This window comes from Balaenoptera musculus, chromosome 8 (genome assembly GCF_009873245.2).
Source record: "Balaenoptera musculus isolate JJ_BM4_2016_0621 chromosome 8, mBalMus1.pri.v3, whole genome shotgun sequence".
NCBI lineage: Eukaryota > Metazoa > Chordata > Mammalia > Artiodactyla > Balaenopteridae > Balaenoptera > Balaenoptera musculus.
Window position 1 is genome coordinate 105186275 of NC_045792.1, and position 20634 is coordinate 105206908.

Consider the following 20634-nt stretch of genomic DNA (forward strand, 5'->3'; position numbering starts at 1 on the left):
AATCACGTCCTCCAGTCACTTCTTTTGTACCCCAAAGAAAGAGAAGTCCACAAAAAGCTAATAATTTAAGAAATATTTATGGTTATTCAAATAAAGCACTATAGATTTTCCTTATTGTCTATAAAATATCTTTGAAAATGGTGTAAGTGACATTCTGGTAAATTCTTGCTCAGAAGATAAAGAACTATAAGTGCTAATTTTCAAATAAATCCACTAAGATTAAATGAAAATGTACATACCTTTCATTAAGATTAACAAGCTTCATTAATAAAAATTCTGTACATTCCCCAAATGACAGCTTACGAGAGTCTGTCAAAGTACCTCTGGAGTGACCGCCTCTGCTGAAAGGTGGAGAGCACACCTTGCGGACACAGCAACATCAACTGCTCCGCCGCGCTGGCCTCAGTGCCGACACTGTTACAAAGCCAGCGCAGTCTAACCAGGCAGCAGCAGCATTATCTACACCATGAACGGCTATTTTAGGAAGTGTCTGAGTAGGATTGAATGTTGCACTGGAAAATATGAATTTAGGGGTACTTGGATATGGTAAGGTCTTAAGTTTTAACAATATCTGTGTGGTAATCCTAAACTTGACATTTTTTTATGTTTTAAAGTGAGCCCTAGAAAACGACTGATAAGGAACTTTCTATCCATTTATCACATCGGGACAAAGCTCAGTAGGCTAGACGGTTTAGGACCTTGCTTCCCAACTGTAATTGGGAGCATGTTAGAAATGGAGACTCTCAGGCCCCAACTCACAGTTATTGAATCAGAACCTGCATCTTAACAAGATTCCCCAAGTGACTCATATGTAAATTAAAAGAAGCAGTTGTCAAGGAGGACTTTTTAGAAAACATGAGTTATTTACTGTCGCAGAACCCAATAACAGGTAACTCTTCATCCTCTGGAATAGTCAAAGCATGGGGGCTTCTGAATACATGGAGTTCTTTCCCAAGCCGCTACAACTTTTGTTGTAATTTTGATGGAAAACTTTTAAAAATGGTTTATATGCTTCCATGTTTCAGTACACAAGGCATAACGAACAGAATCTGTTTCCTGATGACTCCAGGCCATAATTATGGGCCTTTGTGTAATATTCTGAATGCCACTAGCCTGTTGTGTGAAACAGTGAATCACATTTCTTACCTCGGAAAAAAAAAGGCTAACAGGTGAGTTAAATACTATTAGGACCCTAATAGTAGGAGAATGAGCCCTGGTCTCTTGGGTTCACTGGGAAATAGGGTATGTGGGCTTAAAATAATGCAAACTAGATTTTTAGTTGGACACCAGGGCATCCAATTCTGCTGATTTTGCAGAGAACAGCCATCCATTTGCCTATGTAGAAAATTTAAGTATGTGCCCCTCTGACGGCAGGGAACTATTTAAATAATCTCTCAAGTCCATTCCAACTTTCACTTCGTTTTAGTAAGTAAAGATATATGATGACAGGAAATTACATGAAAATACCAAAAGCACGTTTTAACCTGAATTACTTCTTTTGGGATTTAGAATATAATTGATAAATGAATTATCTTGTTTTAATTCTAGCAAGGGACAGAATTAAAATAGGAAAAAACGGACACATGATTTTCCTCTAATCACCTGCCCCCAATTAATTACTGGTGACTACCCCCCTGGTGATCAAGTCCCTCTAGGGCAGTCACTGACACTGCAGCTACGGTAAGAGTGAACAGTGGTCCAGAACTTGTTCCACATTCTAAATCCCTGATGTTAGGCTTTTCTACCAGACTCGAAAGCCTTTGCCATGGAAGTTAAGAGGTAACAAAAAGTTGTAAAGTTCTGATTTAGTGCTTGGTGGCAGTTAATTACGAAATTATCTAAAGGCCTTTTTGGGAGCGAGATGATGTTTAAGAGAATTAGAATAAAGAAATTTAAAGGGTGACAGATTTCAAGAGCTATGTAGTATTTTATATAGATGGCATTTGATACTCAATAAAGCGGTTACACATCTATTTTCTTGCCTGTATACTGAATATAAGCACATGTCTTTAAAAATATTCACTCTAACTTATAATGACTGGCTGAGTCTCAAAGATAAAACATAATGGCAAAATCCCCTATATACAGTGGAAAGTAGTTGAAAGAATAAAAGTTTGTAATAAAATCATGAAAAAAACTGATGCAACCTAATTTAGGTAGAAAAAAATCATACACATTTTCAAGGCTTTACAGGATGCATATATTTCTTTCAGCTAATTCTCATCAACATTTAAAACATAATATGGAGATGCCTCTCCAACTCTGTATTTTAATAGAAGTATCCCAAGATAAAATAAGAACACGGAATTAAAACTGACAACTCATGGAAGCTTATGTTGCTTTTCTTGGCTCACACATGGAAAATCCTCCTGCAGCAAAACCTTTCCTTTAATGTCATTTTAAATTTTGACTGAAAGTAAAATTAGCCATCTATTTTCTTAAGTTCAACGATATCATCTGTTCCACTCAGGATAAAGACTTAAAATTACCTAGTATTCATTTTGTGTGTTTGAAAACCTAAATAGGGATCAAGAACCAAACTGGTTGCTAAGTCATCATTTTCACAGAGTTCCTTGGCAGACATTCCAGAAGATGGTACATATCGACTCTGTCCTTCGAATCCTGAATTACCATTACCTGTGAGAAGAAAAAAGAAGAAAAATTAACTCGCACTGAGTACTACTTAAATCTACCTTAAAAACCTTTAGCTTCACTGCCCATTCAAGTTAGTAATTAGGAATTGAAATTGCTTATTTCTATCAGTTTTACTAATTAAGAACTGAGTACCCTTTGCAAAACCAGAAAACCAAATGCAGTAAACTAACCCAATTATTGAGAGCATTTTTGTTAGACAATATTATCAGGTTTCCCGAGAACAGGGTCTGCATAGTTGTGAGACTCTGGCTCAGATGCCTTACTTGCCTCTCCAAGGAAGAGTTGAGACACAGGAAATGGGCAGATGTTCATCACAGTAGCAAGACAGCACAAAGGGCCACTACAGACAGGGCTGGTGTGAGAAGGAAACAAGAGGAACAGAAGATCCCCTCTGCAGTAAGGGCCAGAAGGCTAAACCTCAAGAACCAAAAAGGAGTCTCAAGGCGTCACCTTCAACTTCCTGCTTGTGGGCAGATGTGTGATAATCATCCCCACTTTGCTGGAAACTCAGGCCTGGAGCTTAAGAAACTTGCCTGTGATCACAAAGCTAGGTAGGAGAAGAGGGGAAAGAAGTAGAGAGAGACTGACAGGCCTATTTCTAACACCTGTTTGAAACAGATTTTGAAGGAATGGATAAAAATAGGGAAGTGACTGAAAAAGATAACTGAAGTAACTGGGGTTAACTGTGGAAGAAAAACAATGTAAAGAGAGGAAAGGAAGGCCAAATTCGTATGGATGAAGTTTCATCAGTGCTGATTTACGTTTGATGTATACGTCACTGAGGGTCTTCATGGAGTCAGCACATGCAATTACAGAGGATACCAGCAGTATAACTTCAAGCCTCTCAAAATTAAGAGGTGGAAGAATGAGTGACAAAGTGAGACGTCTAACCTTTTCACCCACTGTTCCAATAAATAAATAAACACTTACATGCAAGTCCCTGCCAAAGGGTCAGTATATGATTTTGAATCAAATTATTTGCACGTATGTATAAAACTATCAAAGTTGTTATATTTTCTATGACAGCTTTATTAAAATTTAATTCACATACCGTACAGTTCACCCATTTAAAGTGTACAATTCAATGGTTTTAAGTATATTCACAGAATTGTGTAACCATCACCACAATCAATTCTGGCACATTTTCATCATCCCCAAAAGAAACCCCATACCTACTGGAAGTTACTAGCCATTTCTCCCTCCCCCACAGACCCTGGCAACCACTAATCTACTCTGTTTCTAGGATTTGCCTAGTCTGAAAATTTCATATAGATGGAATCATACGTGTTTTTTTGTGACTGGCTTCTTTCAATTAGCATGTTTTCAAGGTTCATCCACATTGTACCATGCAGCAGTACTTCATTCCTTATTATGGCCAAATAATATTCCACTGTGTGGGTAGACCACATTTGGCTGCACCATTTTATGTTCCCAAAAAATAGTGTATGTAAATTCTCCACATCATCACCAACACTTGTTACTATTTGTCCTTTTGATTTCAGACATCCTAGTGATTGTGAAGTGGTGGTTTTGATTTGATTTTCCCTGATGACTAATGATTTTGAGCATCTTTTCATGTATTGGCCATTTGTCTATCTCTGGAGAAATGTCTGTCTATTCAGATCCCTTGTGCATTTAAAAATTGGAGTTTGCTGGGGCTTCCCTGGTGGCACAGTGGTTGAGAGTCTGCCTGCCAATGCAGGGGACACGGGTTCGAGCCCTGGTCTGGGAAGATCCCACATGCCGCGGAGCAACTGGGCCTGTGAGCCACAGCTACTGAGCCTGCGCGTCTGGAGCCTGTGCTCCGCAACAAGAGAGGCCGCGATAGTGAGAGGCCCGCGCACCGCGATGAAGAGTGGCCCCCCGCTCGCCGCAACTGGAAAAAGCCCTTGCACAGAAGTGAAGACCCAACACAGCCAAATATAAATAAATAAATAAATAAATTAAAAAAAAAAAAAAATTGGAGTTTGCCTTTTATTATTGACTTGTAAGAGTTCTTTATTCTGGATACTAGTCCTTTATCAGATATGTGATTTGAAAATATTTTCTCCTGTTCTGTAAGCTGTCTTTTCACGTTCTTGATGGTATCCCTTAAAGTTTGCAACTTTGGTAAATTTCATGTTACTTTTTTTTTTCTTTTGTTCCCTGTGCTTTTAGTGTCATATCCAAGAAACCACTGCCTAATCCAAAGTCATGAAAATTTATGCGTATGTTTTCTTCTGGGGGGTTTTACAGTTTAAGCTTTTAATTTAGGTCTTTGATCCATTTTGAGTTTTTTACATACAGTGTGAGGTCGGATCCAACTTCATTCTTTTGCGTGTGGATATACAGTTTTGCCAACCCCAATTGTTGAAAAGACTATTCTTTCCTCAATCTTATTGGCACTTTTGTCAAAAATCAGTTGACTACAAACATGAGGGTTCTTTCTGGATTCTCAATTCTATTCCACGAATATATATCTATCCACATGCTAGTATAAGACTGTCTTGATTACTGCAGCTTTGTAGTAAGCTTTGGAAACGAGAAGTATGAATCTTCCACACTGTTCTTTTTCAAGACTGTTTTAGCTATTCTGGATCCCCTGAATTTCCATAAGAATTTTAGGATTAGCCTGTCAATTTCTGCAAAGAAGCCAGTTGAGATTTTGATAGGGACTACATTCAATCTGCAGGTCATTTGGGGAGTATTACCATCTTAACAATATTAAGTCTAATCAATGAACATGGGATGTCTTTCCATTTATTTTTCTTTCCATTTATGTATTTTTTATTTATTTACTTTTGGCTGTGTTGGGTCTCCGTTACTGCACGAGGGCTTTCTCTAGCTGCGGCAAGCGGGTGCTACTCTTCGTTGCGGTGCGCGGGCTTCTCATTGTGGTGGCTTCTCTTGTCGCGGAGCATGGGCTCTAGGCACGTGGGCTTCAGTAGTTGTGGCTCACGGGCTCTAGAGCACGGGCTCAGTTGCTCCGCGGCATGTGCAATCTTCCCAGACCAGGGCTCGAACCCATGTCCCCTGCATTGGCAGACAGATTCTTAACCACTGGGCCACCAGGGAAGCCCTTTCCATTTGTTTAGATCTTCTTTTACAATGTTTTATCATTTTCAGAGTATAAGTTTTACACTTTATTGTTAAATTTATTGCTAAATATTTCTTTTTGATGCCCTGTAAATGAAATTGTTAATTTCATTTTTTGGACTGTTTACTGAAAGTGCATAGAAATACAATTGATTTTTGTATACTTATCTTGTATCCTCCAACCTTACTGAACTCGTTTATTCTAATATTTTAGTGGATTCCTTAAGATTTTCTATATACACAATCATGTCACCTGCAACTAGTTTTACTTCTTCTTTTCCAATTTGGATGCCTCTAAGTTCATTTTCTCGCCTAATGGTTGTAATCAGAACTTCTAGTACAATGCTGAATAGAAGTGGTGAGAACAAATATAGTTCTGTCTTGTTCCTGATCTTAGGGGAAACCATTCACCATTAAATATGACATTAAGCTTTATCAGGTTGAAGAACTCCCTTCTGTTCCTAGTTTGCTGTTTTTATCCTGAAAGGGTGTTGGATTTTGTCAAGTGCTTTTTCTGCATCTATTGGGATGACAGTATGGTTTTTGTCCTTGATTCTATTCATATGGTATTACATCAATTGATTCTCAGATATTAAACCAACCTTGCATTCCTGGGATAAATCTCACTTGGGCATGCTACAGAATTCTTTTCATCTGTTGCTGGATTTGGTTGGCTAGTATTTTATTGAGGATTTTTTGCATACATATTTATTAGAGATATTGGTTTATAGGTCTTCTTTTCTTATGATGTCTTTGGTTTTGGTAGCAGGATAATACTGGTCTTTTCTTTGTAGGTAGTGTTTTTTTTGTTTTGTTTTTAAAATTACTAATTCAATCTTTTTTACTTGCTATAGGTTTATTCAGATTTTGTATAAATAAGATTTCTTATTAAATCGGTTTCAGTAATTTACTACTTTCTAGAAATTTGTTCACTTAATCTAAGTTACTTAACTTCTTGGTATACAGTTGTTCATAGTATTCTGTTACAATCCTTTTTATTTTTGCAAGGCAGTAGTAATGTCCCCTCTTTCAATGTTGATTCTTGAGTCTTTTTTTCCTAATCAGTCTTGCTTAAGGGTTTGCCAATTCTTGTTGATCTTTTCAAAGAACCAACTTTTTAGCTTTGCTGATTTTCTCTATTCTCTTTCTATTCTCTATTTCCTTAATTTCTACTCTGTTATTTCCTTCCTTTTGCTTGCTTTGGGTTTAGTTTTGCTCTCTCTCTTTTTCTGGTGTTTTAAGGTGAAAGGTTATTGATTGAGATCTTCCTTCTTTTTTAATACAAGTGTTCACAACTATAATTTCCCTCTAGGCATTGCTTTAGCTGCATCCCGTTAAGTTTTTGGTATGTTGTATATTCATTTTCAATCATCTCAATGTATTTTCTCATTTCCCTTTTGATTTCTTCTTTAACCCACTGGTTATTTAGGAGTGAGTTAATTTCCACATATCTGTGTTTCCCAAATTTCTGTTATTCATTTCTAATTTTACTCCATTGTGGTCAGAACATATATTGTATGATTTCAATCCTTTTACATTGATTGAGGGGTTTAAAGTATGGCCTAGTCTATGGTCCATTCTGAATAATGTTTCATGGCACTTGAAAAGAATGTGTATTCTGCTGCTGTTGGGTGGAGTGTTCTATAGATGTCTGTTAGGAAGAGTTGGTATAGGACTATTTGAGTCTTCTTTCCTTGTTGATTTTCTGCTTAGCTGTTCTATCCATTATTGGAAGTGGGGAACTGAAGTCTCCAAATTATTGTTGAATTATCTGTTTCTCCCTTCAATTTTGTGAGTTTTTGCTTCATGTATTCTGCGGCTCTGATGTTAGGTGAAGTCGCTGCAGTTTATCTAAGGTGATGCAATGCTACGTTTCCCTTCATCATTGGCTCTATTTTTGCACCATTCTTGCCCAATAACATTCAATGTGATGCTGTTCATCTTCACACTCTCTGGGTTTTTCCAACCCATCCCTCCAAATCTGTCTACACTTGGCAAAGTGTAGCTCATGTAATGGTCATTTTCTAAATTCTTATGTACCTCCAACAACCAAACTAATTAAGACCTTTTTGCACTGATGCCCAAAAAGGAGGCCAACAGCAATTTGAAAAAAAAAAAAAAAAAAAGATTTAAGAGATGCCTAATTTACTGACCAGAGCCAACACCACTGCCATGATCACTACATTTCTCAGTTCCTTCCGGTTCCCATCACATGCTAAGGGGGTGAGGAGGTGTCCAGGTAGAGGCAAACCCATTAGTCTTGGGCTCTCTCCTTACCCCTATCCCAAGCAGGGATTTCTGTCTGGTTTTTTTGTTTTGTTTGTTTTTTGTTTCTTTTTAAACAGAAACAGTGACCTGATCTGATATGGAAAAGTTAAGGGCAGCCTGGGCCCAGTGAATAGCATAAACCCATAAAAGGTAAGAAGGAAATGAAATCAGAACTGGTGCACTCTATCTGAAACTGTAGCAAACCCCAGGCTAATCAATCCAAATCTACTGGAAGTACGCCAATTCCAACAAAAACTAACGCTATTTAGTTGTGGCTTAATTAACCTTAGGAAAAGAAGAAATATAAAAAGTTGTCTGGGACTTCCCTGGCGGTCCAGTGGTTAGGACTCCGCGCTCTCACTGCCAAGGGCGCGGGTTCAATCCCTGGTCGGGGAACTAAGATCCCTCAAGCTGCATGGTGCAGACAAAGAAAGGAAGGAAGGAAGGAAGGAAGGAAGGAAGAAAAAGTTGTCCTTAACATGGCTATCTAATTTTGGACAATATTTATACAGCTGCCTACTTAGCTTTACACTTATCCTGGGGCATCTTACTACTCTTAAAAGAACTATGAAACATGTATCAAATCTACACTTTCTTCAACTCTCAGTAAGTAGCCTCATTATCACCAAGAGATATAGAGGTAAAAAAGTAACTCATTATCAATACTGCTTCTCTGTTAGGATAAACTGTTCACCCTATATAAATAGAAGAAATGGTGACAATTTGAAAAGCTGCCCTAACTTCCACTTATCATGTAAATTAGGGTTGACTTTATCATTCATATTACTCTATAAATTTTTAAAGAAATACATACTTAAACTTACATCAAATATAAAAAAACACAGTTTGAACTTAAAAAAAATTTAATAGCAGTACTTTAATATTTTTAATAGAACAAATAACCATTCAGTTATAAATTCTACAAAATATAAAGTTATGCATATAAAAACATTATATTAAGAATTAAACTTGAGTTGTATACAATGTTTGATGAGAAAAAAGTTGGTATAACTTTGAAAAGAGTAAAAAAACTATACTATTAACTGTGAGAACATAAAAAAATTGTTTTGAAAACAACAAGAGAACAGAATACACATTACAAAGTGGAAAGAATTACTGCCCCATATCACAATCAAAAGAGTGACAGCTGAAATATGTACATACATCTGCTTGACCTCCTCTCGGCTGCGTTTTTGCCAGCCTTCACGGTGTCCTTTCCCGTGTGCTGTAATTTTGATTGATTCTGCTGATGGTCATTAGACAACTTGCCTCCATTTCTCCTGCCATTCACCACCATGTTCTTGGATTCTCCCAACCACTTCATACCCACAGACAGCCTGACCCAGGTGCATTTAGTCACTCTCTTCAAATAGCTTAGAGAATAATTTCAATGTTCTCTCCTAACAGAAACAAAACATGAAAAAACAAAACAAAATGGGGAGGTAAATACATAAAAGACCATGCTACACAGACCCCTGAGAAATTTTCAGAGTATTAAAAGTAACTTAGCAATTAGTGTTTCCACTCTTCACAGACTACCCTTGGCTCCCCCTCCATCCCGCGTCAATTGAGGTCTACAGTGCCCACAGACTCTGAGGAGGGACTCCTTCTGCCTTGCTCATTGCTTGTGCTTTGAATAGCGACTGTTAACTAGTAAGTACTCAATAAATATTTATCTCTTTCAGTTGCCAGTAAGAATCATCTTTGCTTATTACCCTGATACCTAGGTATACAGCTCAATAACCTGCTCAAATTACACATTTTGGTAACATTCTATTAACTCTGAGTAAACAAGGAAGTTCTCTCTTCTCTTCTGAGGAGCTGAGGAAAAGGCATCTCAGTTAAGCTTTGTCCACAACAGCTTTGTAACACCCTTTTGTTGCTGTTAGTTTGAAGTCAGGATTCAGGATATTTAAGGCACCAACATTAGAATATCAAAGTATTGCCCATCATGAAATACCTGCCTTAGCATTCCTTTACGATGGCAACAAAAATTGAGATGATTGTATTTGCTAATATAGTGGTATCCCTCACTATCTGAATTTTAATTAGCTGAATCTGGGAACAAAATGACTTGGATAGTGAGAAATGTTTGTAATTTACACAAACCTTTGGAAGTGAAAGTATAATAGATTACATTTGTTGGTAAGGGAGTGAGAAAGGATGTCCATGACATCACCTCATTACGGAATTATGCTTTAGTGTAAGTCAGACTAAAAAGGCTCTAGGATAAGAAAGTGTAAAAACAGAACTTGAGAGCTAAAGGAACTCTAAGATTCTAGCACAACTCTTGCAATTTGCAGATGGAGCTGAGGCAGCCGCCCAATGCCACACAATCAGCCTGGAGCCGCAGCCAGAGGGGAGCCCGGCGTTGCTGCCCAAGGGCCTCTCATCTCACCGCACCAGACAGAGCTCATTTTCCCTCACTTTTTCCAAACACACAGAAAAGTACACATGACAAATTATTCTGGAGTGCTCCCAGAAATGTACACCTGGAGACGCCTTTAATGATACCCAACACAAATACAAAATATTAATTTTTACTTGACCTCCAGTCTCCTTCACGTCACAGGAATTTTGTGTGAATTCACAGTGAGGTAAAATGTGGGTGAGAGCAACATGCTTAGGTAAAAAGGTGAAAAACAGCTCATCCATATTAAGGATACTTTTACAACTGTTCTCGAACATGTAATTTTCTCTTGGTTCCTTCACTATTAAAATTCAATTAGTATTCAACTTTTATTGTGCCTATCTTTTGATTCTTCTTGTAGGCTTCACTAAACCCAGAAAAATGCTGCTACTTAAATAATAGGAAAGGGCAAGTAAAATACTGATACATCAGTTCTAACCTAAATATTTTTCAACTAATACACTTTATCAAATTAAACAGAAGACCCCCTACTGATGATCAAATATCTTATATTTATACTTAGACGATCTGTCTTTTTGATTGGCTAATTCCTTCATGTTCCAGGAAGTCTTCCTTGACCCTCACTGCCAAATCCAGGTGGACACCCCTACTATAAAACTGGGTGAGGGACTTCCCTGGTGGCACAGTGGTTAAGAATCCACCTGCCAATGTAGGGGACACGGGTTCGAGCCCTGGTCCGGGAAGATCCCACATGCCGTGCAGCAACTAAGCCCGTGTGCCGCAACTACTGAGCCTGTGCTCTAGAGCATGCGTGCCACAGCTACTGAAGTCCGTGTGCCTAGAGCCCATGCTCTGCAACAAGAGAAGCCACCGCAATGAGAAGCCTGCGCACTGCAACGAAGAGTAGCCCCCGCTCGCCGCAACTAGAGAAAGCCCGCGTATAGCAATGAAGATCCAACACAGCCAAAAAAAAAAAAAAAAAAAAAAACCCTGGGTAAAAGCCCTTATGTCACCATATAGCGAAGGCCTGTCTGCCTCCTTAATGGACTGAGAGTTCCTGAGGTCAAGAACTTATTTTTCTTTTCTCTAGTACAGCATAAAGTAGATCAAAGGCACTCAACTTATGAAAGAATAAATAGATTAGGTTGTGGTCTAAACCACCTCACAGGAGCTGCCACTTCTGTATTTTTTTTAAACTATAAATTATAACCTGACCTCTTCAAATTCTCTTCTTCCTCAAGATGCTTGTGCTGTCACAGGCATCTGGAGCAGCTCCGGCACAGGCGAGACATGGCAGGAGTCAGCCATCACCACCATCAACCTCCCTACCACCTGCCATTATGCTCTCTGGTTCACCCCCCACTCCGCACCTCCAGAGAAAAAGAACAAGAAGGTGGTAAAGTGCTTTGGGTCCTTTAGGAAATTCATCTCAAGAACGCCCACATATGACATACAACTTACAGATAATGATGGAAGAATGTGTTTTTAAGACACTTAGGAGTCCTCAATGATTAACACATAAAATGCAACGATACGGAACAGAAGAGAGCAATGTGGCTTTAGACAGAATTAAGAGACAAAAGAAAGAGCAAGTCACCTCTCCCGAGAATCCTTAAGTCGCAACCAAGCTTCCTACTCAGAGATAAAAAGCGGAAAACCTGGGATGAGGCCCAGCTATCTGTGTTTTAATAAGCCCTCCAGGTGATTCTGACACTAGTTTTCCAGTGTCAGAACTATTGTTCTAAGTTACTTATTCATTCATTTATTCATCTCTTAGGGCAAAGAGCAAATACCAAAATTTTAAGAAGTATGGAATAAAAATTTTTAATTTGCAGAAATTATACCTATCAACCTAATTTTTCCCAAGAATTTGGAAAAGTTCACCAATAAATCATTTTAGTAGTACACTCTAGCTACTGTGTACTAGAACACAGTGTGGAACACAGACTGAGATCCACTCTAACTTACACATCATTTCAATTAAATGTGGGTCAATGATCCAAAATGGAGCCAATTCCTAACCCTGGGTCTCATTTATATTGCAGTCAACTGATATTATTTTGTTTGAACTTAAGGTACCATAGCATAACAAGCACTGTCAATCACAAGACGCGGCTGAATTTCACTAGTATGAACACACTGCATGTTATGTCTGGATGTATTCTAGCAGAGGCGCCAATCCTCTCCACTCGTCCAGATAACAACAGCTATCATTAAGGCAAAAGACTTAAGCTCACAATGAATATTTTGTAAAAGCAGTTCTAGTAAAGCTATCAGAAATTGGGGGCTATTTATAATCTTTTAGCTCAAAATGAACATATACTCTACTAATCATCAGGTCATTGTTTGTTCTGCCCTCATGAGTGCAGGATCTGCTGTTGGCAGGATCATTCCCGTAAGACTACGAGCTGGAAGAACACTTACATATTAAAGGTGGAGATGGAATTTCAAAAGCTAACACAAGTGGATATTTTAGTAGGAGAAACAGGAGCTGAAGACATCGGGTGGCTCCCCCAGAGCTCCCTCTCCCAACAGAGCAAGGGTGCAGTCTCTCTGGCTTGGAACCCAGCTGGCTCACATGGAAATACTACCATGGTCGTGGCTTGGTGGACGTATCCGAGCTAACTGGCCACTGACTATATCTAGAAGTTAAAATTACCTCAAATTTATTCCAGAATTGGCAGAAAAACAATTTTCAAGAAAGGAGTACTGGCGACTCCTTAAATGGCCTAACAGCTACAAATCTTTCTCTGATCTGATTTCCCAATATAAAAATATCATGAAAATTATTAGACATCTACTACATTCCAGACGCTGTTCCAGGCACTGAGGATACAGCAAATACGGTTTCTAACCCTCATCTGTGCCTATATTCTAATGAAGAAAGCTCTGGGAAACAACAAACTAACAAATAAATGCCAGCACCCTGGAGAAAACAGAGCAGTTTCTAAGTGGCAGGGAGTGTTTCAGGTGGAGCCAGGGCGGGACGGGGAAAAGCGGAGCAGCACTGGGGAGAGCGCACCAGGCAAAGGGCGAGTACGAGGGAGAAAAGCAGCTGGTGTGTCCGAGGACCAGCACAGAGCCCAGTGTGGCTGGAGCAGAGTAGGGGGTAAGAGGGGCAGGAGGAAGGCAGGCCAGAGGGCCTCCAAGCCCCTGCTGAGCCTTGGGCACTAACTCCCAGGAAGAAAGCAGAGGAGTGACAGGAGTTAAGTGTTAAAGGCCCATGCTGGCTGCTTGTCATGTGGCGAAGAGTTTGAATGCTTTTGAAAAAGCAGGTCTAATAAAGCGACTAACAATTTGGGGGGACGAGAGAGAAGGCAGTGAAGAGACCACGGCAATCAATGAGAGGAGAAATAGATGCTGGTGGCTCGCAGCAGCAAAAGCGGTGAGAAGTGGTTGGTCTCAGGATCTTTTCGGAAGATTTTGCCGACACTGTGTGAAAGAGAGAGGGCTCAGATGTGCTTGCAAGTGGAAGAATGGAATTCGCAGTTATGGAGGTGACAAAGACCACAGGGAGGTCGGGTTTTGGCAGGGGTTGGGGTGCAGGAGTTTGGTTTGGTCATGTTTGAGACACCTATTAGAGACCAAGCAGAGATGTTTAGGCAGCTGGATCTGAAGGACAGGCCCAGGCTGGATGTATAAACTTGGAGTCAGGGGACTAACGGGATTTCAAGCCATGGGGCAAGAGGAAATCACCTAGGAAGTGAGTAGAGATAAAAGAAGTCTAAGGACTGAGGGGCACCCAAATATTTAGCGATCAAGATGAGGAAACAGCAGCTAAGGATACTGAAAGGAGCAACTAGTGAGGCAGGAGGAGAAGCAAAAGCAAACCAGGACCCAGCGCTTCAGGAAGGAGTGACCCAGCTGGGCACAGGCTGCAGTGCTCATAAGGCAAATCTCTGACAGTTCAAAGTCATGACAGATGGGCCACTGTGAGCCTCTCTCAGAAACGACAGAGAACTTCTGAAATGGACATAATGTCTCGAAACATGGGCTCATGGGGAAAGAATGAGATGGCAGAAAGTACTCTAAGGAATAATGAATAAAGAGAGTCCTAAGTTCTTGTTATTTGTTTCAAACAAGAGGAAAAGAGTTCAAATTTCAGGTGCCAGAAAAGATATATGTGATATTTACAGGATGGGAGATGGTGGGAACAGGTTAATTTGAGACCAGCATGCCTTGAGAGAGTTTATAAGGATCTTTGTTTAAAAAAAAAAGTTTCTAAACGAACAGATTAATTGGTTCTCTGGCCTGGAGTAATAAATCACCTGAGTGCTGATGGACGGAATCCCTGAGGGTTCTGTGCAAGGCTCTGCCCCCCTCTATTTTTATGAGTGTTCACAAAAATGACACAACCGGGCTCTAAGGAAACGCAGCTGTGACTATGCTCTGGCATGGGCACACCTTCCGCCCACCCCCAGGGACTACCTGAAATCAACAGGAAAGGTTTCACTGGACCAATAGGTGGGGAGGGATGCACATACTTGATTCTAGTATCAAATGTAAACAAAAGGGCACACAATGACAATACAAAACGTACTAGAAAACTGCTAAAATAAGAGTTGCATTTAAAGAGGAAAGTTTAATCACATTTTAATACCACTAAGGTAAAAAGCACACACACACCATCATACATTCCAAATCACCAACAGCAATGGCTGTCTTTGGGGGAATGGGATTAACATCAAAAAAAGATTTTTTCCCCAAAATGTTTACAGTGAACCTATTTATTTATAATTGGAAAAAAAACCAAACAATCCACTTCCCCCAATACTTGATATTCACGTTTCTAAAGAAAGCACAGAGTTGTTTCATAGAAAAATGCGCTTGGTTTATGTAAAGTGCCCACTCTATTCCCAGTGATGGACACTCAACAAATGTCAACACCCTCCTAGCCTCCCACTGTCCCTTCATGGACACACACAAGGATCATAAACTCTTGGTGACTTTTGAGCTCAGCTGCTCACCTCCAATTTGAGAACTCTGGTTTCAATTCTTTTTCACTTAAAGCTTTTGGAAAGGAATTTTTTGTTGAATATCCTAAACACAAATCAGGATTTCAAAACATCTGTCAGAAAAATGAAAATATTGATTCTGAAAGACTACCAAGAATTTCAAAATAATTCCTGTGCCATTACCAAGAACTCTAGCCAGTTTACACGCTGAACTTGTCTGCAGAGAGTTCATCTTAGAGAAATCATCCATTGACATGGAAACAATCCCCAAGTGGCTGAAAATGAAAAGATAACATACATTTTTAAAAAGCAGGCTCTAGCTTGCTAGAGGACTTTTGAAAATCTTTATTGAGAAAAAGCAGAACAAACATTTTTCAAGTGATTCAGTTACAATTTGCTAAGAAAACAATTCGATACACCAGTTAACAGTTTTATCTTTGGAGAAAAAGATTACAAGCAATTTTTTTAACTGTTACATGACATATTCTTCAAAAGGTTCAACTTTTCAAAATGAACAAATATTACTTTGTAATAAAAAAATAAAGGTGTATATAAGGAAAATAAAACAGATTTCACAAAAATCCTTCTGCATCATCCATATGTATGTAAGTTAAAGCCAATTTCTAAAACTTTAAACACAGCAATTCAAAAATCAGACTTCTAGGTTGACGGGAACTGAAGAAATATCACTGAACTACTTCCACAAGTTTTCGATGCCTTTGCTTGTGGATTCTGCTGCTCAAGCGTCACAACCCCAGACTCCCAGGGGCTTTATATTTAAAATAAGCACAAGGAAGACAAACACAAAAAAAAGCACAGAAATGAAAGCAAGCACTGTCCGAAGAAGAAACAACAAACACGCAGCACCCCCCCCCCAAATGAACAAAGAGCACGAGGTGGACCAGGAGTGAAACTACTCAGACCACTACCGGTTCTAACAACATCCCACTCGTTAAGTGAAAAGCCAACTCCCCCTTCCAGGGCCTCATGTGTGCAGCCTATCTCACATGTGAAAACTACACGCAATAGCAAAAATGAAAGTATTTTGAAACTGTTAAGAACTACCATTAACAGAATTTACCTTACCAAGGCCTACAAGGTCCTGCATGACCCAGCCCTGCCAGTCTCGCCCCTCGCTCCAGCTAACACTCCAGACACAGCCCAGCTTACATCCCTCTAGTGTGCAAGGCATCTTCCCACCACTGGCCTTTGCACTTGGGATACTGCCAACCTGCCCAGCAGTCCCCCCACCTCCCAGTCCTCCACCCAGTAGACTGTCTTGATGTATGCTTGAATATTTCTCCTTCATGGTGTTTATTACAACTGTATTCACTTCTTTATGTAATTACTCGGTGACACTTGCCTTCCCCACTGAAGTATAAACGAGCTAAGGTACGCTTTCGTATCACTGGAACCTAGCACAAGGCCCAACATACCACAGGTCCATTCATATCATATCCCCCTTTCCAGTCTCAAACGTAACTGCTACACATAAGCCCAAGAGGGTATCAGTTCTCTCCCTCAAATCTAAAATTACAAAAGGACTCTATAATATATGTACCAAAGAATTCCATGTCAGTCTTTATCAACAGTTATTCCAAATTCATCTGCAACTAACATATAGCCAAGGTTCCATGGAATCCTACAGTAATAATTCACACAATCAGACCAGTTGAAGAAGCCCTGAGAAGCCATCAGGAGCATCTGGGATCACTATTCCATTGTAATTCTCTAATGCAGTTTGACAGGGTAATTGCCCAGTTGCCAATTTCTTAGAAACCTACCATGAATCCATGATCTCACCTATAACCTTAAAACTTGCTCCTATAAACATTGTCAGAAATAAATCTCATTTAAGAATTTAGATGACCTGTCAGAGTTCAACTAGTCCTAGTGGTACGAAAGAAAAGTCTTGGGGATTTTTCTTCTCCTTAATTCAGCATTAAGCCCTCATTGCTCTAAAACTGGAGCTGTCATGCAGATTCAGTGCTGATCGGGTATCTAGCACCAAACTCCAGAGCAAAGAATACGTCTTTATACTTGTAAAATAATTACTAATGACATGCTATTATTAAAAGTATCATTTCTGCTTTCCTTTTCCAGCTTTTGTAGAGTCAAACTCATATGCGTTTTGCTTCAGCCAATTTAACAGCTTTCTCAAGTAGCCTCAGGTGGCAAAGCCCCAATCAGACCAGCAAGAGGATGGTGCCTGAAGAGAGCAGTTTCCCACCAATGCATAATAATGCTCCACCCACCCCCTTTTAGGATAAAATGATGGCTAGAGATAGCGTCACTAATCCTGCTAAGTTGGTTGCAATAACTTCTCTAAAGGAGGCTGGAAAATGGTCCCCAAAGATATCTATCAGGTCTTAATCTGAAACCTAGGAATGTTAATTTATAAGGAAAGGGGTCTTTGGAGATATGAGTAAATTACAGATTTTGAGATGAAAGAGATTATCCAGGTGGGCCCAAAATGTCATCACAAGTGCCCTTAAAAGGGAGAGGCAGAGGGAGATGTGACACCACACACACTTGAGAAGAAGAGGAAAAGAGTGGCGTGAGGTGGCCACAAGCAAAGGAATGCCACAGTCACCAGAAACTGGAAGAGGCAAAGAACAGTGCTCTCTTAAGAGCCTCTGGAGGGAGCCCTACCCATATCTTGATTTTGGTCCAGTGAAACTGATGGTGAACTTCCGGCCTCTAGAACTGTGACAGAATACATGTCTGCTGTTTTAAGCCACCAAGTTTGTGGTACTTTGTTACAGCACACACAGGAAACTAATACAGAGACCATGAAAAAGCAAATCAAAGTAAAAATGCTTTCTAATTAGACTCCAGAAATACATAAAATTCCAACATGTCACAGGAAAAGAGATTTTAAGCACCTTTAAAAAGTTGTCTTAAATACACTTTTTAAAAAAGACATTTCCCCCTTCAACTGCACATATGAAACACGGCTACAGAGAGAGCTATATGGATTTTGAAGATAAAGCTGGTGTCTCAATTACATCTAATTACTCATGCACTGTTTAAGCACAGTTAACCAAGATCTTCCTTAGACGTAACATATTGAACATTATTATATTTACACATGTTTGCAATTAAAAAAAAAGAAAATCAAAACTATTAGACTTTTTCATTTAGCAGACCATTTTAAACAGCAAAACAGCCACCACTGGTTAAGTCTACGATCAGACGTTCGCAACACTTACACTTACTTATTCAGCCACTGAACTACAGCTGAGCATGGGATAAACTCCTCATTACAGAAAATATACTGCTTCACAGTTCCTTATTTATGTACACCACATGTACACCAACACGCATCACAACAAAGGGTTTTATATAAGAAAGATCTGTGTCTCCAATTGTCTCAGTAGGTATTTCTAAAATAAAGGTTTTAGCTGACGTGGTTGTTGAGGGGAATTCTGCCCCCAATCTCCCTAAAATCTCCTCCCCAGCTCTCCGTATCTGACCCATCCGCTTACCTCGTAGTGCCTATAAGTAAAATCAAGGACGCTTCCTTTGTTAGAGTAGTCTCTGAGACCCAAACAGCATTTTACTTTTCTATAAACAGATGCCACCTAGTGTCAAGAGTCTGTAAGTACAGCCCACAGTTCCTGAGAGGCTATGAGGTAAGTAGAACAAAGGACAATTGATTCTTACTGGGCAAAGACAAGGGTGAGAAAAAACTTCCAAAAGGTGGTTCTTGGGCTGGGTCCTAAAGGCCAGGTGGCAGACTGTGCAGGGGGCAGCGCGCACAGTGGCTCAGGATGCGGCTCGGGGTGCAGTCAAAGCATTGGTGCCGCCCTGGCTCCACTCACTGCTCTCCAGCAATGCGACCCTGGACAAGCCATTTAACCTCGCTAATGTCTCATTAGTAAAATGAAAAGAGGTTTGGCACAAGGATTAAATGAGCAGAAATTGCTAATACAATAAAGGTCTCCAGCTGTCTCCTCTTTTCATGTAACTAAGAAAGAAACAAAGAAGATATGTTGATGTATTATTCACAAAACTTTAAACAATCAAGTAAGTAGACGTTTCCCCTCCATTCCTCATCCTACTGTAACTCCCACAAGGAAAGAAAAAAAAAATCACATCACCTCATCCATTAAGAAAAGTACAAATTTTCAAGAGAATAAAAAAGGACCAGGGGTGCTAATTTATGATACAGAGTTGAGATCAGCTTTGCTTTTCCTACAGCTCCTGAAGAGAAGGAATGTGACTTCTGGCAACAATGTATAATTAAACATCACTGAATACGCCTCACATGTCAACATTCAGAGGGACTGCAGATTTTGTTACAATAGAATATACCTTGTTGTGTATCTGATAAAACATTATCTTACTGTAACTCCAATTTGTTAAAATAATTGCTCCTCCATTCACTTAGTGCTTCCTATATTAACTTTATCATTTGTCATGCCCTGTAAAGCAGGTACTCTTTTTTTTTCCAGTTACACAGATGAAAGACTGGAGAATTTGCTCAATTGTACTCATAGAAAGGATCCCACTAGCCAAAAAGCATGTGATTGGAGGCAGAGAGACCAGTTAGAAAACTAAATGCAACAAAGAGTAGAAATGGATGGGAAGAGAGAGGAAAGCTCTGGTGTTTCAAATACGAGCTTGGCAAGACTTGGTGACAAATCAGACATAGGTGTTGAGGGACAGAAAGGAAGTCAAGTCAGAAATCTCTAGTTGGGGTTGAAGTTTCAGTTGGGGAGACTGCAAGATTGCCATGAACTGAGTTAGGGACTGCAGAAGGAACACATTTGCAGGAAAGATGAGAAAGTTTGGTTTGCTGAATTTGAGGATGGGGCACTACCCAGGTGAAGCTGTCTTAAGATGTTAAAACTCAGGAGAGAAGTGACTGTGAAAAGAGTAACATTAACAGAGGACTTTACAATTCACCAAGCATTTCAACATTATCTTAATTCAAAAAAATCACAGAATTTCAGAGCAAAAAGTCTTAGATTAAAAGAAACAGGCTCGGGGCTTCCCTGGTGGCACAGTGGTTGAGAATCTGCCTGCCAGTGCAGGGGACATGGGTTCGAGCCCTGGTCTGGGAAGATCCCACATGCCGCGGAGCAACTGGGCCCGTGAGCCACAACTACTGAGCCTGCGCGTCTGGAGCCTGTGCTCCACAACAAGAGAGGCCGCGACAGTGAGAGGCCCGCGCACCGCGATGAAGAGTGGCCCCCGCTTGCCGCAACTGGAGAAAGCCCTCGCACAGAAACGAGGACCCAACACAGCCAAAAATAAATAAATTAAAAAAAAAAAAGAAACAGGCTCAGGAACACGTATTACCTG

The 20634-nt window shown here is 39.8% G+C and overlaps 1 protein-coding gene across 4 annotated transcripts in view; it reads right to left on the reverse strand.

The window, feature by feature from the left end:
- Nucleotides 1-20634, reverse strand: part of KMT5B (lysine methyltransferase 5B) — a 51260-nt gene that overhangs the window by 23555 nt on the left and 7071 nt on the right. For all 4 annotated transcript variants that reach the window (XM_036860684.1, XM_036860686.1, XM_036860685.1 and 1 more), the window contains exons 2-3: nucleotides 9163-9398; nucleotides 2490-2637 (exon numbers count right to left, since the gene is read on the reverse strand). In XM_036860684.1, coding sequence (XP_036716579.1) covers nucleotides 2490-2637; nucleotides 9163-9322 — 308 coding nt within the window. In that variant the 5' untranslated portion in view covers nucleotides 9323-9398. The remainder of the gene's footprint in view (nucleotides 1-2489; nucleotides 2638-9162; nucleotides 9399-20634) is intronic.